The sequence below is a fragment of the Trypanosoma cruzi genome, genomic scaffold (genome assembly GCF_000209065.1).
Source record: "Trypanosoma cruzi strain CL Brener 1047053516417 genomic scaffold, whole genome shotgun sequence".
Lineage (NCBI taxonomy): Eukaryota > Euglenozoa > Kinetoplastea > Trypanosomatida > Trypanosomatidae > Trypanosoma > Trypanosoma cruzi.
The window spans coordinates 39,394-56,961 of NW_001849344.1; the positions used below are offsets into that span (position 1 = coordinate 39,394).

Below are 17,568 nucleotides of genomic sequence, written 5' to 3' on the forward strand. Positions count from 1 at the left end.
AAACAGTTGATAACGACATGGTGGCCGCTGAATACGGATTTATTTTAATTAGTCTCCAGCAGTTCATTCAAAAACTTATTTCGTGCCTCAGCACTCGCTGTGGGATCCCCCATCGACATTTTAACGTAACCCGCCTTGCTCCTGCTGCCGGATGTGGTGGGAAACCGGCTGGCGTTGCGACCGCCTCTCCCGAGTGCCTCGTCGCCGTTCACGCCCCTGTTGGTCCCGTTTTTCTCACCGCCCCTACCGCCGCATGGGCCTCCCGTGTTGGATCCAAGTGCCGCCTTCCGTGGCCCGCCGTTGCCCTTCACACCGTTGTTGCGCGGACGGCTGAAGCGCAGCCCCGTCGCTGCCGCACTGCCGCGTATTCTTCTCCAGGCGTCCAGCAGTCCCGGGTTGGCTTCGCTCTCGTTGCTCCACACACCTGCACGGACATACGACGCGGGAACGTGAGCGGCGTCGGCGGCAATTTTATCCCAGTCGACGGAGACGACGGAGAGACATCGCAGGGCATCGCCGGGGTGGATCCGCGGGAAACTCGAACGCCACCGGTTGATGGGGATTGGTGTCTGCGAGAGCGCCACCACACGCCCCACGTCCGGGTGCGAGACAAGCAGTGAGACAAGTTCGCGTCCAATACTTCCATTCGCACCCGCTATGAGCACAGAAAGCTGTTTTCCTTTGGAAACCATTCACCGCCCCCTCTGCGGCCCACCCCATGAATAAATAAATAAATACGCAAATAATGAAGGAAAAACAAGAGCGAAAGGCACACGTGTACGACGGCAGCATCTCTCCCTCCCCCTTTTTCCCACACACACACTAAATATATATATATATATATGTATATATACACTCTGAAATGAAAACCCACAAATCCACCAACACCAGTGCAGAGAAAACACACAGATAAACACCCCTGACCCTCTTACTGGCGTCGGGCGTTTTATTCCTTTTTATTTCTCCTTCAGGAAATATATATATATATATATTGTATTTCTTAAAAGTCCCTTACATTGCCCCAACCCCCTTCACTTCCACGCTGTATCTCTTACTCCCTCAGGCACAGCTCCGATCTCTTAGAGCAACAGTGAAAGTGGGTTCTCGATAGCATCCTTAAAATGCTTGCACCACTCCGCGCCAACTGCGCCATCGACAACGCGGTGGTCGAAGGACGCCGTGAACTTGATGGCCATTTCCACCTCCGTGCCTACCTGGTACTTGCCCGTCTCCTCGTTAAATGATATCTTTGGCCGCGGCTTTGCAGAGCCAACGGCAAGAATGAGTGACTGCGGGGGGTTAATGATGGCCGTGAATCCGGGGATGCCGGAGGCACCCAAGTTGGAGATGGACACCGTACCGCCAATGAATTCATGTGGCTGCAACTTACCGTCACGCGCCTTCTTTGCAAGTTCTTTCATTTCTGTCGAGATATCCGCCAGTCCCCTTGCTTGAGCATTCTTGACGATGGGAGTAATAAGACCTGTTGGAGTTGCAACCGCCACGCTTACATCAACCGTGTTGTACTGGCGTATCACATCCCCCTGCCAAGAGGAATTGGCCTCTGGTACCAACATGTTCGCCCTTGCCACCGCCTTAATGGTGTAGTCATTCACGGTGATCTTGTACTTGCCATCACCCTTGGCGTTCAACTGCTTAATGAGCGCTAGCATGTTGTCAGCACAACACTCCTCAAATAGGTAGTAGTGCGGGATATCCACATTCTTGGACTGCGTTAGACGCCTTGCGATTGTCGCACGCATGTTGGAAACAGGAATATCCGTGTAGTTATCGTTCACCGCTGGTGTGGGCTTCGAGGCTGCCGCTACTGTTGCTACGTCCGGTGCCGGCATTTGCTTGGGAATGGATTGGACTTTGGTTTCGGCCGCTTCTGCCGCGGCCGATGGCCTCGCGCTGCCGCTAGCTGCCGCTGCCTCCACGTCTTTCTTAACGATACGACCAACGCCACCGCCGGTGCCAATGATGCCCTCCAGCGACACGTTGAGCTCCTGCGCCGTCTTGCGGGCAAGCGGGGATGCCTTTACGCGGGCACCGCTCGTGGAAGGTGATGTGGTGACTGGCGCAGCGGGACCAGTCGAAGGGGACACGGCAGCTGCAGATGGTTCCTCTGCCCGTGATGGGGCAGCACCCTCTGCATGCCAGTTCTTCACCTCGTCCGAGTTGATGCCGTCTGCCTCGTCAACGATAAGACACACCGTGTCACCAACGGAGGCCTCCTCGCCATTCTGGACAAGAATACGGGCAACAAATCCCTCCTCTGACACGTTGTCGTATGACACGACAGCCTTGTCCGTCTCAACCTTGCACCATGTATCACCAGAGGCAACGGCATCGCCGACCTTTGTGACCCACTCCGAGATCTTTCCCTTCTCCATTGTAGGGGAGAGTGCCGGCATCGGGATAGGCGTAATAGTCAGGAGCCGAAGAGAAGCCACGGCGCTGCTGAGCTGCTGAACCACACGTCGGCGAAACATCTTTTATTTAAGTAGAGTACACCTTTGTGCTTAATTATCCTGGTTATTTATTTACTTTTGTTGTTTTTTTTTTCTTCCCTCAGTCTTTTCTTCTTTTAGTGTCGTTGTGATCCATAAAAAGAGGAAGAAAAAAAAAGAGTCGCGGCGGCGGTAGCCATGCAGGCAAGTTAATAATAATAATAATGCGCATGCGGCCCACATATTTTCTTCATGGGCAGAGTGGAGAGCTCAGCCCCTCCGTCATCGCGGCACCACCCACAATGCATGAAGAGACAGCCATTGAGCGCGTCATTGTGAGAGGCAAGAAACACGCATTTCGGCCACAACGGTGCCTCCCACACTCACACACACGCGAAGAGAGAATCGAAAGAAAGCGGTGTTCCTTTTTATTTTCCACTCGAGAGATTTTACCGCCCCACTCGCCAGCAACTCAAAAAAAAAAAAAAAAAAAAAGGAGCGTAGAGAACGACGTCTCGCCATGTCCGCGGATCCCGTTGTTTTTCTGTTCGCGGTCCGCGGGCGGTCCCCCTCAGACATTTCCCTCCCCACCCACATGCCGTGTCCTTTTCGCTAATTCGTCCCTTCCACCGTTTTGAGCCCGTTGAAGAGCAGCGACTATAAAAACAACAATAATAATAAAAGAGGAAGAAAAGGAAGAGAAAAGCTAAAATAAACCAATAATAATATTAATAATAACAGTTTATTATCATTAATATTATTGTTTTCAGTCACAGTTGGCATCGCCCCTCCTGCGCAGCGCTCTCCCATCACTTCTCTTCCTCTTGTAAAGGCCAAATGGCAATGAAACCTCCCCGTGTTATTTCAGAGAAATTATAATGAATACATCTGTGCATGCATGCATGTATATATATAATGTTTTAATCCTTCTATGCAGTCATCGTTGTTATGAAATGCGCGTGTTCTTTGCTGCCTCTTGCAAAACAAATTCCTTGAATCGTCGACGTTTTGTATCAAACCGGTTTGTCATGACCAATTCTGTATGGAGTGCATCGATCTGGTCCCGTGAAAAACGTGAATAGAGGGCCGCGGTGTACGTTGGATATCGATCCACGTACGTGTCCGAGAGAAAAAACACCAGCCGCTCCCGATCATTAAAAGACAACACGGCATCATCGGCTCGCACAGAAAATTCAAGCATGCGTCCAAAGGCCAGCACCGCAAACTCTTCCACCTGCGCCTCCATGGCGCTGTTCCCGCTGCAGCCGCTCCTGCTGGCATCAATGGTTGCGTTGATAAAACGGGGGACGTCATAAACATTAGACCCGCTTTCCAGAATGGTCAGCGCCACCTCAATAACGAGATTTGTGAGCGGCACGTTTCCCGATAACAAATTTTTCTCAAGAATATTTTGCCGCATAAATGTGAAAATGTCCTTTGAAAAGTAAAACAGCTGCTTCGTATCAATGATTTCATCTTCCGGGCGTGCTGAGATGCGTCGTGCAACGCGGGCAAAGAAGACACCGCAGATTGGAAGGATGCTCGCAATAAGATCGGTATGGGAAGTGCCAATGGGAAACACGCAATGCACTATCAATGATCGCATGGTGTGCGTCGGCAACAGCTCTGCTGAGGATGTCAGCATCTGTAACATCCCTCGGAGAGCCTCTGATGGCAAAAATGTGCTCAGGGCTCCAACAACTTGATATAATGACATGCGAAGATCCATAAGAGCCGTTCGAGCCTTTTCTTTGTTGCTTTGGCGCGGCACACTTTTCCGTGACCGGCCAGGCAAGTACTGCTCACGGACACCACCATCCATGTCAAGTATGCAAGCATACTCTGGCGGTAGCTGATCTGCACGAAGGCCATGAACAAATTCCATAAGCCGTACAATATATGGTGTCCACTCTGTGAAAGATTCAACTAAGTAGGGAGACGTCTTACAACGACGCATGACCCCTGCAACAATGGCCACGCTGTCACGAAGCATATTCCGTTCATTTTGAAGGTCACTGCCTTGCGCCACGATAATGCTGTTAAACTTCATCTGATCCAGGGACTGGACACGCTGTATCAACATCTTCACAATAGGGGTGAAGAAAGATTGGAGTCGGTGTAGCCCTTCATCTGCGGGAAGGACACTGGTGAGCGCCGCCATGGCTTCATAGAGGAAATTCCTCTCGTGAGGCGTTGTGGAAGGCATCATCAGAAGTTGCTCTATTCGTTTTATAAAGGGTTCGCAAAGGTCCACAAATCGTGCGGCATGCTGACTACTTGCGGTAACCAGAAGCGTGACGGCACGCTTGCGAGCCGACAGCTCGTCAACGTCGTACTGATCTTTCTGCCTTTTGCATAGGCAAGAAAAAATAATATTGAGTGTTCCATCCCACACACCCAGTGCTGCGTCATCTTTACAGCTCCAGAAGGATGAGAGCATGTTGAGATAGACGGGATAGAGAACCATGTCCTCTGTTTGTTTCGCTATCAACGCCGCAATCGTCTGCGAGACGTAGTCCGAGGAGTACTTAAACGATTCTGAAAGATGAGTAAGTAGAAATTGCGTTGCCTCCCATTCACGAAACGTGAGACTCTGCTGCGTCACAAAGCCGGATTGCGTTCGGGGATCCGCCAAAGTTCCACGGCCATCGCAAAGAGTTGTGAGAATCTGTAAAATAAACTGATTGCTAACGACGGGGTAAATGCGAGCCAGAGATGTAAGCAGATGGCCTGCAAGACTGCGGAACTCCGCAAAGCCACGCTCAAACGGCTCGATAGAGCCGTATTGCTGCTCGGACAGCCGCTTTCCCTCGTCATCGGTGCCAAATTCTGGGTGAAACTTATTCTTTGGTATCAGCGAGGCAAAACGCATCATTAATTCCAAGGGGCTTACGTGAGCAAATGCGGCATCACCCAGTCGCTTCAAAAGATGACACGCAGACGTAGCCAGGTAAATACTTGGGACTCGCAACACCACTAGACACGATTGACTGACAGGAGCGACTACAGCCTGAACGATTGAGTCAGGCAAATCAAGTAGAAGTTCCATGATTTCTTCTAGAATGCCGTAATTCACCTCCATCACATACGCCTCTACGCAGTCAAGCACGGCAGTAACAAGCGCCAAAAGCTGTTGGTTCATTGTTGTCGCCGTTGCTGTTGAAACCCCGTCGCATCTTAAAAGAGCGGCAGTTGCGGCAAGCGCTTCCGGTGCAACGGGTAGCCAGCGCACCAACACCGACAGTGCATTGCCCAACCCCAATTCCCACCACTGGGAAATGGCGAGAGATGAGGCAACATGCACAGTAATTGTCAAACAGTCTACAATGAGCTCAAGAGCACTTTCAGCAAGCTGATGGCTCCCCTCACCGCCAGCCGCTGTATAGAGGTCAAAGAGCGCCTGAATGACCTCCGCCAGAATCACCCGGGAGCAAGACGACAGGGTACTTTTCAGTTTTTTCATTCGAGAAACAGGTACATTGCCGAAGTGTGGGTCCATAAACCTCACAACGAGGGCGCGAAGAAGACGCAACTTACGCGGCTGTTTGGATAGTTGAGCTTGCGTTGGGCAGAGCTCTTCCATGAGATGTGTATATCTTTCTGGCCACTCGTAAATCATGCACTCTGTAATGAGATCGACAAGGTCACCGCACAGAAGCCGACCCAAGCTTGGTTCATTGAGGTACCACATCATTATATCACCACAGGGAACTTTTTCGGCGGCAAGACAACCCGAGGCCACGGCATGCCTCAGGAGTACTGCCCCGTAGGCTTGCACAGCGGCGCCATGGTCGGAAACACGAAGCAAGCCCATACCAATTTGAAGCATTTCATCAGAATTCATTTGGTCTTCCGCTTTCAGAACTTCCATGGTGGCAACACGACGCGTCTCGTTATCTTGGGTCATGTACATCGCAGAGAGGATGCGAATGAAATTCTCAATTTTAAGCATTGGTGTTAAATTGTGGGAAATCAGTGGCAACGGCACACTAATTAAAAGCAAAAAAAAAAAGAAAAAGACAAAACAAAAAATAAAATAAAACAAGAAATAATTCAATATTATTATTAATAGGAATAACACCTTCCTGCGGCTGTGCTTGCTTCCAACAACAACAAAAAAAAAAAAAAAAAACAAGGATGATGAACATTGGGGTTCAGTTGCGTGGTGATGTTTCCTCTCGGGGACCCAGCGAAGGGAAACCACCTCCCTTTCCAACTACAAGGCAATCCCCACAATCCTCAGAAGGAGTCATCCAGCCGAGACGCCGGCAACAGCCCCAATCAACAGGCTCCACCACTGTCGTCTGGCTGTCATATACCCAACGGCTCAGATCGCTCAATTTGAAGACACAGCAATAAAATGTCGCCCCGCGCACATCCCAATCGGTCATGTTAGCACGACAGAAAACACACTGAGAGAAGCGCCCTCGTCGCGCGTCCACACCTGCCGCATCAGATGCCAGAAAGGTACACGAATGAAACTGCGCACCCGCCAACTTACATCCCTGCATCCGGGTCAAGTTGAAGGTGCTGTGGTCTGCGAAGGCACCAGTAAAGTTGGCCCCGGAAAGATCGCTGCGGTTAAAGGAACCTGACAGACGTGTGCAGGCGAGATCAATACCCACAAGACGGCGGCCTTCCATGAGGGTACCGACTTCGGGCCATTCAGCTGTTTTTTTGCCCCCACAATCTTGAGGGGAACGTTCAACGGCTCGCAGCACTGCGTCACGCACAAACGGCATCATCTCCTTTTCCGTGTCCAGTTGTCCGCTGAGTAGTCTCGACGACGATGTTTTGTTACCGGTGAAACTGGTCGTTGCAAACGCCTCAAACGGCAGGGATAGTAATGCACTTTTACGTTGAACATTCAGCGCATCCAAAACATGCGTCATCACCGTGTGGTTGAGGCGTCGATCCATGGGCCGCGCTAACACACACACACACACACATGCACACAAGAAAAAGAAAAAGAAAAAAGGGACGGAGGAACAGTAATAACAACACAATGGCACACACACACACACACACACGCAGGGAGATAAATTAAAAAAAAAAAGATGTTAACTTTTGAAAGCAAATTTCTACAAAAAGAGGATGGGTAGATGGGAGAAACAAAAGGTTACGAATGGTCTCGGCTCCACCCGCCTGCCTTCACTGTCATTACAGTTGCGCGGGTAATTAATCGGCAACCACAAATGTTCCTTCTTCCACTTTATTTTTTTTTTTCTCATTATTATTATTTTCACTATTTCATTTTCCTTTTCGCGCCTCTACACATATACAACAAAAATACAAAAAAGGAAGAATAAATAAAAATTTAAAAAAAAAAAGAAACAGGAACACACACTTGAATGCGGAGCGCCTTTTTGGGAGAGGCAAAAAGTCTGCGCAGTCCGGGAATCGAACCCGGGCCTCCCGCGTGGCAGGCGAGAATTCTACCACTAGACCAACTGCGCCCGTGGAGGCGGCTCGGTTTTCTTCCGCTGTCTTTTTCCCTCCCGACCGTCGATGGGACCTCCGCGAGAGAAGAAAGCAGGGAAATGTTTCTAGGGACACTATTTTCAATTCCGTTGATTCTGTTGTTATTCTTTTTTTTTCATGTATATTATATTCTTCCTGTAGGATATCCCTCTCCATTGCGTGAGTGAGTGAATCTTCTTCTTCGTTTGGCCTCAAAGTGGTCTATAAGGAAAGCAAGAGATTTCAGCGGGAAACGCGTGGTCGCTCCGTCCTCCCAGGCCGACGCGCTACGTGCGGTGGCCGTTGAGAAGCAGGCGTGTCACCGTAGCTGCGCACCGCGGATGGATCAACCGACACAACAAAGGGCTGATGCGGTGATGATCTTACATTATATGCACATGTATCGGGTGCGTAGCAAACATGGCAGGGCGGTCCAGGTGGACAAAAGTGATGTACTGGGCACGTCGCCTGTGAAGAGGCCTGCTGCGGCACTCCAGTGTACTGATAAGAATATCCCTCTTGGCTGCAAACTGGGCCAATTGGTGTAATCGTTGCTGTCGCCGCCGGTGCTGTCGTTGCCGTCGTCGTTTTTTGAATGGGTGGGCCCTCAAATCGGGCTGTGGTACTAGGCGTGTGGCTCGTGCGTGCTGACGGCAGACGCACTGTCCGGGCGTCATACAGTCGTGGAGGCACGCCTTTCGATTCCTCCACCTCTTCCTCCACGGTCTGCGCCCCTCTAAGCACCTGTACGGCTTCCTTGTTCAACGCGCATACACCCCGAACAAAAGCCGCCTTCATCTTTTCTTCCAGGCCATCACTTCGACGTCGCTCCTCCTCCACAATCCCTTTCAACGCCTCTGCTTCTGCCAGTAGCTCTGCCTCACGACGGCTCCAGCGTGACTCTTCGGCAAGCGCATGCTTACGTTGTCTGCGGGACGCGGCAAAGAGGCGCCACTGTACGTAAAAATGGTACTTTCGCATCACATTTCCAGTTTGAATCATTGTCCTGCAGAGTTGACGTTGTTGTCGTTTCTTTAAGATCCAGTCCAGCCAATCACGGAATCGGCGCCGCCACCACAACCTTTTATGGGCGTCACCCAAAGTCAGAGCCAAAGCCTGCACCAATTTTTTCTGCTTTTGAATATTTTCTTCAGCAACGATAAGTGAGGCCTCTATTTCCCGCTTCTCATCCATCAGGACCTGCTCTCGGCGCTCCGCTTCGGCCCGCAGTGACTCCCTCATGAGCCGTAGCTGCTCCCCGATGTACGGCGACAAAAGAAGAAGAATGTCCTCTCGCATTCTCGAGGTGTGGGTGTCAATGCCATGCCCTACCTCCCGTAGAAAATCCCCGAAGGGCACTCCTCCTCCTACTCCCGTCATTCCTTCCAGCAACTCCTTGACTTTTCGTGGGTATGTGCAAGTATGTGTATGTGCATATACGCGTGTGTGTTGTTGTTGTTGTGGGGAATTGTGTCCAGACAGCAAAGAAAGAAGAAAGAAAAAAAAAAAACAGAGAGAAAATACCATTGTGTTTGTCACTCAAACAATTGTTCCCAGCAATATATATATATATATATATATATATTCAGCAAATTGAATGGTTTCTCTCTTCTAGCCTTCAGAAGGAGCATCTTGTGAAAGGAGGGGTGCATCGTATGTGAACGCGGCATCACACATCACCGTACACCATGTTATCTTGTCCAGCCCGCGCACGATTGATCGTAACTGAGCATGTGGTGGTGTATGCAGCTGTTCGTTGCCCTCCTCGCCAGGTCCCAAAGTGACAGGGGGGATAAAGAGAACAGGTATTCCTGAACATGCCCTCTCGTGCGATTTGGTCACAATGAAGCCGAGCATTAAAAGCAGAAAAAAAAAAAGAGAAATACGCCGAGCAATAAACGACAAAAAGAAGAACGACCAAGAGCATTAATAGCGGCCAACCATTTGAATTCAACAATGGCCCATCAACTCCTATCACCGCCCTGCAAGAGAGGGATTTGGAACAATCAAAAAAAAAAAAGTTACCACTTCCAACCACCAAATAATAATAATAATATGAATGATGCCTCCCCCTCTCCCCCAACGGAATCCGTTTATAAGACACACACAAAAAAAAAGATTCTTGCCATAATTCACTGGGGTACTCGCAACAAATAAATAAATAAACAGCGACAATAAACGGCAATATTGACCGAGAACACGTGTCACCTCCCCTCTGCTTCAAAAATCTCCCTAGTAGAGAGATCCGGCTGAGACCCGAGCGCTTCCTCATTCATGGAAGAGGCTGAGCTCTGTCGCTCTTGTAACTTTGCTGCCTGTTGGGGACTAAGTGTGGTTTCATGCGCCCGAAGAGACTCCCTGCGCTTTTGCAGCTCAGCGTATTCCTTGGCAGCGATATCTGAGCGTAGATTGGGATTATTTGCAATCCGCTCATGTCTCACAGCGTCACGGTACAACAATGATGAGCCATAAGTAAATGTTGAATGCGTCGGATCCGCCAAATGAGCCTGTAGCGCGTAAATAGTGCGATCCAGTTCACGCCTATCAATAAGGTGGGCCAACTTTTCCCGTACGTTCGTCAACTCACGCAGAAGTATTTTCTTCTCTGACTCGTCTCCTGAGAGAAGAATTTGGCACATACGTCGCAGAGCATCGTTAATTAACTTCTGTCCACGATTGCGAGAGGCAAGTGCACCTTGTGTGTAGATATACAAATAAGCCGGTTCATACATATCCCACATCTTGCGTACCTCATCCGCATTTTTGGGTTGAACGCGGAAGGCAAAGTAGAGATGCGTCCAGAAGAGATACGGATCTGAGCCTTCATGCTCCTGCGACCGCCAACGCAACACTTTCTTACGAAACACCTCCTCGGCAACTTCGTTTGCAACAGAAAAGTACTCCTCCAACTCGGGTAAATATGCCCCGCCATGCGCACGTTTCTCCATGCCCCTAAGAAGTAGTTCATTTGAAGGCCTGTTCTTGAGGCGCGCATTCACTCGATTTGTAATGCACTCACCGAAAGCGGCAAGATTGGCGTGAACCAAAGCAATTCGGTAGGGAAGATCCGAAAAAGGTTCCAACCAATGCCTGGGCTCCTTGGCCGCAAAGAGTTTGTCCACCACCACCTCTACTTCCCGCAAATGTCTTTCGACATCGCACCCAGGCTCATAGACCCGCATCAGATACTTTGCCTCTGTTAATAAAGGTGCCTTCCATGATGAAGGTAGTCTCTCGCGTGCTGTTCGGATGGCCAAATGATAAAAATTCAGACATTTCTCGCGATAGGAACGGCCAGTCTGAAAACGGCCTTGCCTAAACATAAATTCACTATGTTCATTATACAAGTCTCCCATATGACGCATCCAAAGGTGCTCTGCTGTTTCTTGAGTTAGTGGAGCCCCTTCCAAAAAAGGGCGGGCGCGCTCCGGAAATGGATGAATGGAAGGATGGGTTTTTTTATTGACATTCTCCAGACAGCGATCCGATATATCCATCGCGAGAGTCAAACGGCCGCGCCGTTCGTTGTACCACATGTATTCTGTCTCATCCGTTACAGGATACCACCGTTTTGATGTTCCAGAGTGCCATAGCCCCTCCGCCTTGTCCAACTGTCCGCTGATCTCGGCGTATACAGCGTGTTCACCATCCAGGAATTCCTTCTCATCGTATTCATACGGAGGGTCGGAGTCGGGAATGGGGATTTGCACAACGCCGTTCGCTGCCTTGGCATAATTGGAAAAACATTCAATAGAGTCCTCAAACAAATCCTCCGCCCGTGTACGGAATCGAGTATCGGCAAATTCAATGTACATCTGATGGAGCTGTTTACCCGCATAGAAGCAAAGTGCCCCCCGACACCATTGGAAAAATGCTTCAACGGCGGCATCGCGCGCGGAATTCGTCACCCCCTCGACACGCATGGGGCATTTGAACTTGGCGTCATTGACATGTTTCCTTAAAAACTCCAGGTTCGTTTCCAGTTGTTCCACGCTTTTAAATTCGGTGAGAATAAATTCACCCAGTTCGTTGGTGATCCAATTCATAAACGGCTTTCCCAGTGACTCGTACTTTCGGTCTCGGATCATGATAACATAGCGTTGCGCAGGATTCTTGCGGACCGAGTCAAGTTCAAGAGAAGTCATCTCCTGAATGAAATTCATAAAACTCGGCCCAAGCAATTTGCACTTTGCAGATGCCCGGCGCAAAATCTCGTCCGCCTCCGCTTTGGTCGTCTTGGCCTCTGTCACTCGATTCCCCTTGAATTTGTAGAAGTCTGCAAGAAAGTGCTTTGTATGCGCCTCGAATATCATCCGGAAGATGGCCTCGTGTTCCTCTGGGATCGTTGGATGCTCCCCGACATCCCCACGACGAAAGCGATCCATTGTGTCCATCAACATTTGCTCGCACTTTTCTTCGGTTGTCACTTGTGTGAGATTTCCAAATTCGGTTATGCTCTGCCGAAAGGTGTCACGGTATGCTCGCCATGTCTTTTCCATGTCCGGTTTGTTGAAGTCGACGGCGTCTTCGGCAGCCACACCACGATACGGATCCGTGATAGAGTCTGTTTCCCAAGGCAGAGAAGGAAGGAGGATATCGGGGTCGTATTGTACCTTTGCCTTCTTCAATCGCTCTTGCCGTTCCTTGCGTAATTTCTCAGACTTTTTCTTTTCAGTGGCACCTTTCGTCAGCCCAGTCTCTCCCTCCTTCTGATCACCCTTTCGCAGCTCCCGAAAGAGCGGAAGAGGCTTGTATCCCTCCACCAACTCTGGTAAAGATTGTAATTTGTGCATTTTCATCTCATCAAAGGCCGAAATGCCACCAATGGCCTCATCATTTGTAATGCGGGTCTCTTCGATGAGTTTGGGAGGTTGATAATACTCCACCTTCACTGCTTCCCGTGTTTCTAACGGATCATGTGTCAAGTCATATGCTTGAATGAGCGGTTCTGTCTCCACAAGCGTTTCACGGTACCACTCCGGTATGGTTTCTGTTTCATATTCCTTTGGGGTGTTGTAGAGCTCTACTGGAATATTAGGCTCTGCATCCTGTGGACGCTTCGTCACATGAATAAAACCTGAAGGTACCTCCTTTTTCGTTTCACTCTCTAATACTCCATATTGAGATGTGGAGTTTGCCTTGGAAGCAGCCAACAAATCTTCTTCAGGCAACGCCCCCTTATCCTGAGCATCTAGTGTTGGGACAATCTTGCTCTCAATATTATGCAATACGTTTTCCATAGTCTCCAATTTGCAGGCACCATGCGTTTTTTGAAGACGTTTTGTCTCCTCAATTTTTTTTTCGACTAATGAACGAAGTACTGGACGGTCGCCATGCTGCTTGGATGTATTGTGATGCGTCTTCATAAGAACGGGAACGGCATCATGGCCAGCCTGCCTCGCCATATCAGCGGTTTGCTCCAGCATTTCATTCCGGATGTTTGCCTCTGCAGCGATCGAAGCACCCTGTTCCACGGTAATACCGGTGGGAAGAGGCTCCATATCGGCCTTTGGGAATCCAGAAATAGGGTCGACCTCCAAAGTGCCCGGTTTTCTCCCGTCCTGGAGCGCTTGCTTGGCACCATACGCCTGTATCTTCATTTTTGTTCGTGCCACCTCCAGCGGGTCCGCTGTGCCTGAGAGGGCCTGATATGTCTGCTCAGGATCAAGATCCACCACGCCGGAGACAATCCCGTTGTAGACATTGCCCATCTCCAGCTGACGCTGCTCCTCCTCCTCCATAAGTGTCCGATCCTCACGGAGGCTTTCATGTACCGCTTTCCGTTCCTCCCCCTCTATGAGCCACATGCGATCCTTGTACTTTGTGTCCGCCAAATGCTTCCAGGATGTATCGGACCACCGCTGATCGGATGGAAGAACTCGACGTCTACCGTGTTCATCGTAATGGTCAAGATAGTCCGTGTATCCTTGAGGCCAAATCATACGATCCTTTTGAATCTTGAAGGATCGATCTTTCCAGTGCAAATACCATTCCTGTTCCCGCTCAATTGGATCCTGAATGTACAGGTCAAATCGATCACGAACTTCCTGGATCATTTCCTCCGCAGTTGGTATCAGTCCCTTTCGCCATCGCACTTCCCAAGGAAGTCCATCCACATCCTGTTGTTCCTGCAACATATCACGACGCATCTGCTGTGAGCTTTTCGTCAGTCGCTCACCAGGACCATATTCTCCAAAACGGCTTCGCATCTCATGCTCCTTTTCAACGTCTGTGCGATTGCGACGTTCCTCTGGAACCTCTGGAACCATGACATGCTCCAAGTTGTTCATACCGAATTGGATATGCTGTGTTAGGTCCGGTGGTTCTATCAACGACATCTGGTTCCCAGTGCCAGGGTCCGCGTTGGGACGACTGCGCTGTTTTTCACGGGATGGGCCCATGCAGTGTCGGGCCTGAGTGCCACAACATGCCGCTATTGGGGGACATCTACACGAGGCCGAGCTCAGGGGCCCTCCAGCAAGGCTCGAAATCGATAGCTGAGAGTGAACGCGACGCATACGTCAATTTCCTGTAAATCCAATTTTTTATCCTACTTTGCTCCTTTCCCTGATGAATCAATAAGAGCAGATATTCAGAAGTAAAAAAAGGAAGAGGATTAAAAATGGAAAAAATGAAATAATTAAAAAATAATAATAAGAAGAAATTAATTTATATCTATGCAGGGGTTAAGGGAAAAAATTTGATGTCCCGAATTCAGCGCTTCGGCAAAAATAATAATAATAATAATAATAATAATAATAATATATGCATATCCCAAAAGGAATCGTCCGTATTCCAATCATACCTCCCATCAAAAAAAAAAAAAAAATTTTTCTTTTTTTTCCCTTCCATTCGCGTTTCATTCCTTGTTACACACATATTTTCCTTCTCCGCACTCCTCCTAGCCTGGCAATACCCTCATTACTATGAGAACCAACAGGTCTGACCTTTTTGTTATAAAATATATATATATATATATAATGTATATATAGAATGTATATATAGATGTATCAAAGGGATCCCCAAATCCAGCATCCTCCCTCTTCTTTCATAAATATAATAATAATAATAAGAAGAACAATGGGTTTATATATATAGATGTAGATATAAAACATAATGAATATTTTTAAAAAATGATGCATTACTCCTTTTTTTTCTTCTCCCTCTCTCTGTCTCTTTCTCTCACTCTGTCTCACTCTGTCTCTCTCTTTCTCCCTCCCATTAAGAAATCGGCACGGGGCGACGCCTCCCTTTCATCCCGTCCGAGCCCTTGGGTGGCTTCTGCGTAGATGAAGCCTGAAGATTTTCTTTTGTAGGCCTTGCCGGCAACACCTCACCCTTCAAAATTCGTTTCATTTCTTCACCCGAGAGGGTCTCGTGCTGCAGGAGATGTTGAGCGACAGAGTCCAATTCCTTCCGGTGCACAAGGAGTATTTCTTTAACCTCCTTATATGAGTCTTTTAGGAGGGAAGCGACCTCCTTTTCTATTTTCCTTTTTGTTTCTTCCGACATGTACGCACCCTCTGGCGTGTCTGAAGACTCATAGTCAACAAAGCCGAGATCTTCACTAAATCCAAAGCGCCTTACCATATTCCGCGCCATCTGCGTCGCCTGATGGAAATCCGAGCTGGCACCAGTGGTCACGTCATCTACCCCAAGCAAGATCTCTTCACCCACGCGCCCTGCAAGGCAAACTTTAAGTCGCGCCAAACACTGCTTTTTTCGTTGGCTGTACTTGTCCTTTTCAGGCAATTGTTGTACAAGTCCCATGATACCGTTGCCTCGAGGAACAATTGTTGCCTTGTGCACAGGATCTGCACCTTCCTTCTCTAGAAGAATTGCCGCTAAAGCATGGCCCCCTTCATGGTACGCCGTCACCCGTCGTTCTTCTTCAGGAATGATCTTCTTACTCTCCGCACCCATCATCACACGATCTTTGGCGTACTCAACATCCTCTACAGTTATGGCAGTTTTATGAAGAACCGCGGCTCGAATTGCTGCAATATTAACCAAATTGCTCAGCTCTGCACCAGTAAAACCGGTTGTTCCACGAGCGATTTCTTGAGCTTTAACAGAAGCATCCGCCTTCACCTTGTTTAAATATACCTCTAATACTTCTTCACGACCTTTCATATCCGGTGGATCGACAGAAATTGTTGTATCAAAACGTCCAGGACGAGTCAGAGCCTTGTCCAAGGCATCCGGAGTATTCGTGGCTGCCAGAACAATAATTGACTCCTTCGAACTGAATCCATCCATCTCAGCCAAAAGTTGATTTAGTGTCATACGGGAATAGGCGTGATCTGTTCTCGATCGTTTACCGCCTAAGGCATCAATTTCATCAATGAAGATTAGGGCAGGGGAGTTTGCTTTTGCAGCTGCAAATAATTCCCGGACACGACGTGAGCCGACGCCTACATACATTTCGTCAAATTCGCTCCCTGTGGCGTAGAAGAAGTTCACACCAGCCTCCTTTGCAATGGCCTTAGCGAGCATCGTCTTGCCGCATCCAGGGGGACCGACCAGCAATGCACCCTTTGGAAGTCGCCCTCCCAAATAGTAAAATCGTTCTGGGTCCTTGAGAAACTCAACAATATCTTCAAGCTCCTTTTTTGCCTCATCACAGCCACGAATCGAGTCAAATGTGACATCAAGATCATTTAGGTCCACAGGTTTCACATCGGCAGACCCGAACATGCCTGTAATTGCCCCTCGTGAAATAGCAGAAGCCCTCACGGATGAATTATTTTCCTGAATTCGGGTACTTAATTCATCAAGAAGATTCAATATGCAACTAAACCCTATTCCAAGAAGTAGCAACAGCCACAGTCGCGTTGCCCACGATGCCTGTTGAGGAGCCGAGAGAACAAATATCGGCCGTTCTTTGGTTCCCAATTCCGGTACTGCTGCGCCCAAAAATCCTGTTGGGTTCACCCGCTGATTATTGAATATTGGTGGGACCGGTGGACCTCCCTGGTATACATATGGCGGGACTGGCGGCTGCTGCATGGAAGAAGGGGAAGGCGGTGGCGGGTATGCGGTCTGTCTCGAGTAGTCGTGATAACTGCGTCGTTGAATAGAAATTGAATGCGGAATAATAACCGTCGTGAGTCTCTCGCCAGGAGATAATTTAAAACGCAGTGCTAATGTCTGCTGCCGCAAGACGCTCTCAAATTTTCCATAATATCGCCGCATTTTCTTTTTTTTTTTTTTTTTCCCTTTTAATAAATAAATATATACAAATATATATTTATTTACTTCTGTGTTTGTTTTATTCCAACCCACACCAAAAATAAACAAATAAATAAAATACAAATAATAATAATAATAACAATAATAATAATAATTTGACCCCAACTAATAAATACTTGGGCCTCTAATAAAAACTACAAATAAATAAATAAATAAATAATAAAACAAGGTGGAATAAATAAAAAAAAAAACGTAGAATAAATGTCACATCATTCTTTATTTTTGAACAACAGCGAGTATCTCCAAAACAAACAGAAAAAAATAAAAATAAAAAAATATACATTTTTTTTTTGTTTTTTTATTTATTATCTTTTTTTTCTTTTCTTTTCTTTTCTTTTCGAGGGTCATATGTCGTGGGCTCCCCCCTCCCACCCCCCCTCCCCTCCAAAAAAAAAAAAAGGGA

General features: G+C 48.3%; 6 protein-coding genes, 1 non-coding gene and 1 pseudogene across 7 annotated transcripts, besides 23 other annotated features; all 8 read right to left on the reverse strand.

The window, feature by feature from the left end:
* Tc00.1047053509717.9 lies at window positions 1–692 on the reverse strand (annotated as a pseudogene; the record flags this gene model as incomplete).
* Window positions 1–17,568: part of a sequence feature (heterozygous, non-Esmeraldo-like haplotype) that runs on past the window's edge.
* Window positions 827–853: a microsatellite.
* Window positions 973–993: a sequence feature (AT_rich).
* Tc00.1047053509717.20 (dihydrolipoamide acetyltransferase precursor, putative) lies at window positions 1,080–2,495 on the reverse strand (the record flags this gene model as incomplete). The annotated part of the gene is made up of 1 exon (XM_810469.1): window positions 1,080–2,495. One exon carries the CDS (start codon window positions 2,493–2,495, stop codon window positions 1,080–1,082), a length of 1,416 nt encoding a protein of 471 aa, XP_815562.1.
* Window positions 2,928–2,948: a microsatellite.
* Window positions 3,113–3,193: a sequence feature (A-rich).
* Window positions 3,400–6,405, reverse strand: Tc00.1047053509717.30 (hypothetical protein, conserved; the record flags this gene model as incomplete). Its single annotated transcript, XM_810470.1, has 1 exon — window positions 3,400–6,405. One exon carries the CDS (start codon window positions 6,403–6,405, stop codon window positions 3,400–3,402), a length of 3,006 nt encoding a protein of 1,001 aa, XP_815563.1.
* Window positions 6,455–6,502: a sequence feature (A-rich).
* Tc00.1047053509717.34 (hypothetical protein, conserved) lies at window positions 6,608–7,372 on the reverse strand (the record flags this gene model as incomplete). Its single annotated transcript, XM_810478.1, has 1 exon — window positions 6,608–7,372. One exon carries the CDS (start codon window positions 7,370–7,372, stop codon window positions 6,608–6,610), a length of 765 nt encoding a protein of 254 aa, XP_815571.1.
* Window positions 7,384–7,410: a microsatellite.
* Window positions 7,463–7,486: a microsatellite.
* Window positions 7,665–7,716: a sequence feature (T-rich).
* Window positions 7,736–7,787: a sequence feature (A-rich).
* Tc00.1047053509717.37 lies at window positions 7,839–7,909 on the reverse strand. Its single transcript has one exon. It is a non-coding gene; the product is annotated as a tRNA-Gly (tRNA).
* On the reverse strand, window positions 8,157–9,440 carry Tc00.1047053509717.40 (hypothetical protein, conserved; the record flags this gene model as incomplete). The annotated part of the gene is made up of 1 exon (XM_810471.1): window positions 8,157–9,440. The coding sequence occupies one exon, from the start codon at window positions 9,438–9,440 to the stop codon at window positions 8,157–8,159; it is 1,284 nt and encodes a 427-aa protein (XP_815564.1).
* Window positions 9,397–9,434: a sequence feature (A-rich).
* Window positions 9,473–9,498: a microsatellite.
* On the reverse strand, window positions 10,118–14,431 carry Tc00.1047053509717.50 (hypothetical protein, conserved; the record flags this gene model as incomplete). The annotated part of the gene is made up of 1 exon (XM_810472.1): window positions 10,118–14,431. One exon carries the CDS (start codon window positions 14,429–14,431, stop codon window positions 10,118–10,120), a length of 4,314 nt encoding a protein of 1,437 aa, XP_815565.1.
* Window positions 14,540–14,588: a sequence feature (AT_rich).
* Window positions 14,644–14,677: a microsatellite.
* Window positions 14,727–14,756: a sequence feature (AT_rich).
* Window positions 14,875–14,924: a microsatellite.
* Window positions 14,964–14,985: a sequence feature (AT_rich).
* Window positions 15,072–15,131: a microsatellite.
* Window positions 15,135–17,108, reverse strand: Tc00.1047053509717.60 (mitochondrial ATP-dependent zinc metallopeptidase, putative; the record flags this gene model as incomplete). The annotated part of the gene is made up of 1 exon (XM_810473.1): window positions 15,135–17,108. The coding sequence occupies one exon, from the start codon at window positions 17,106–17,108 to the stop codon at window positions 15,135–15,137; it is 1,974 nt and encodes a 657-aa protein (XP_815566.1).
* Window positions 17,113–17,170: a sequence feature (AT_rich).
* Window positions 17,228–17,260: a microsatellite.
* Window positions 17,304–17,325: a microsatellite.
* Window positions 17,421–17,445: a sequence feature (AT_rich).
* Window positions 17,448–17,503: a sequence feature (T-rich).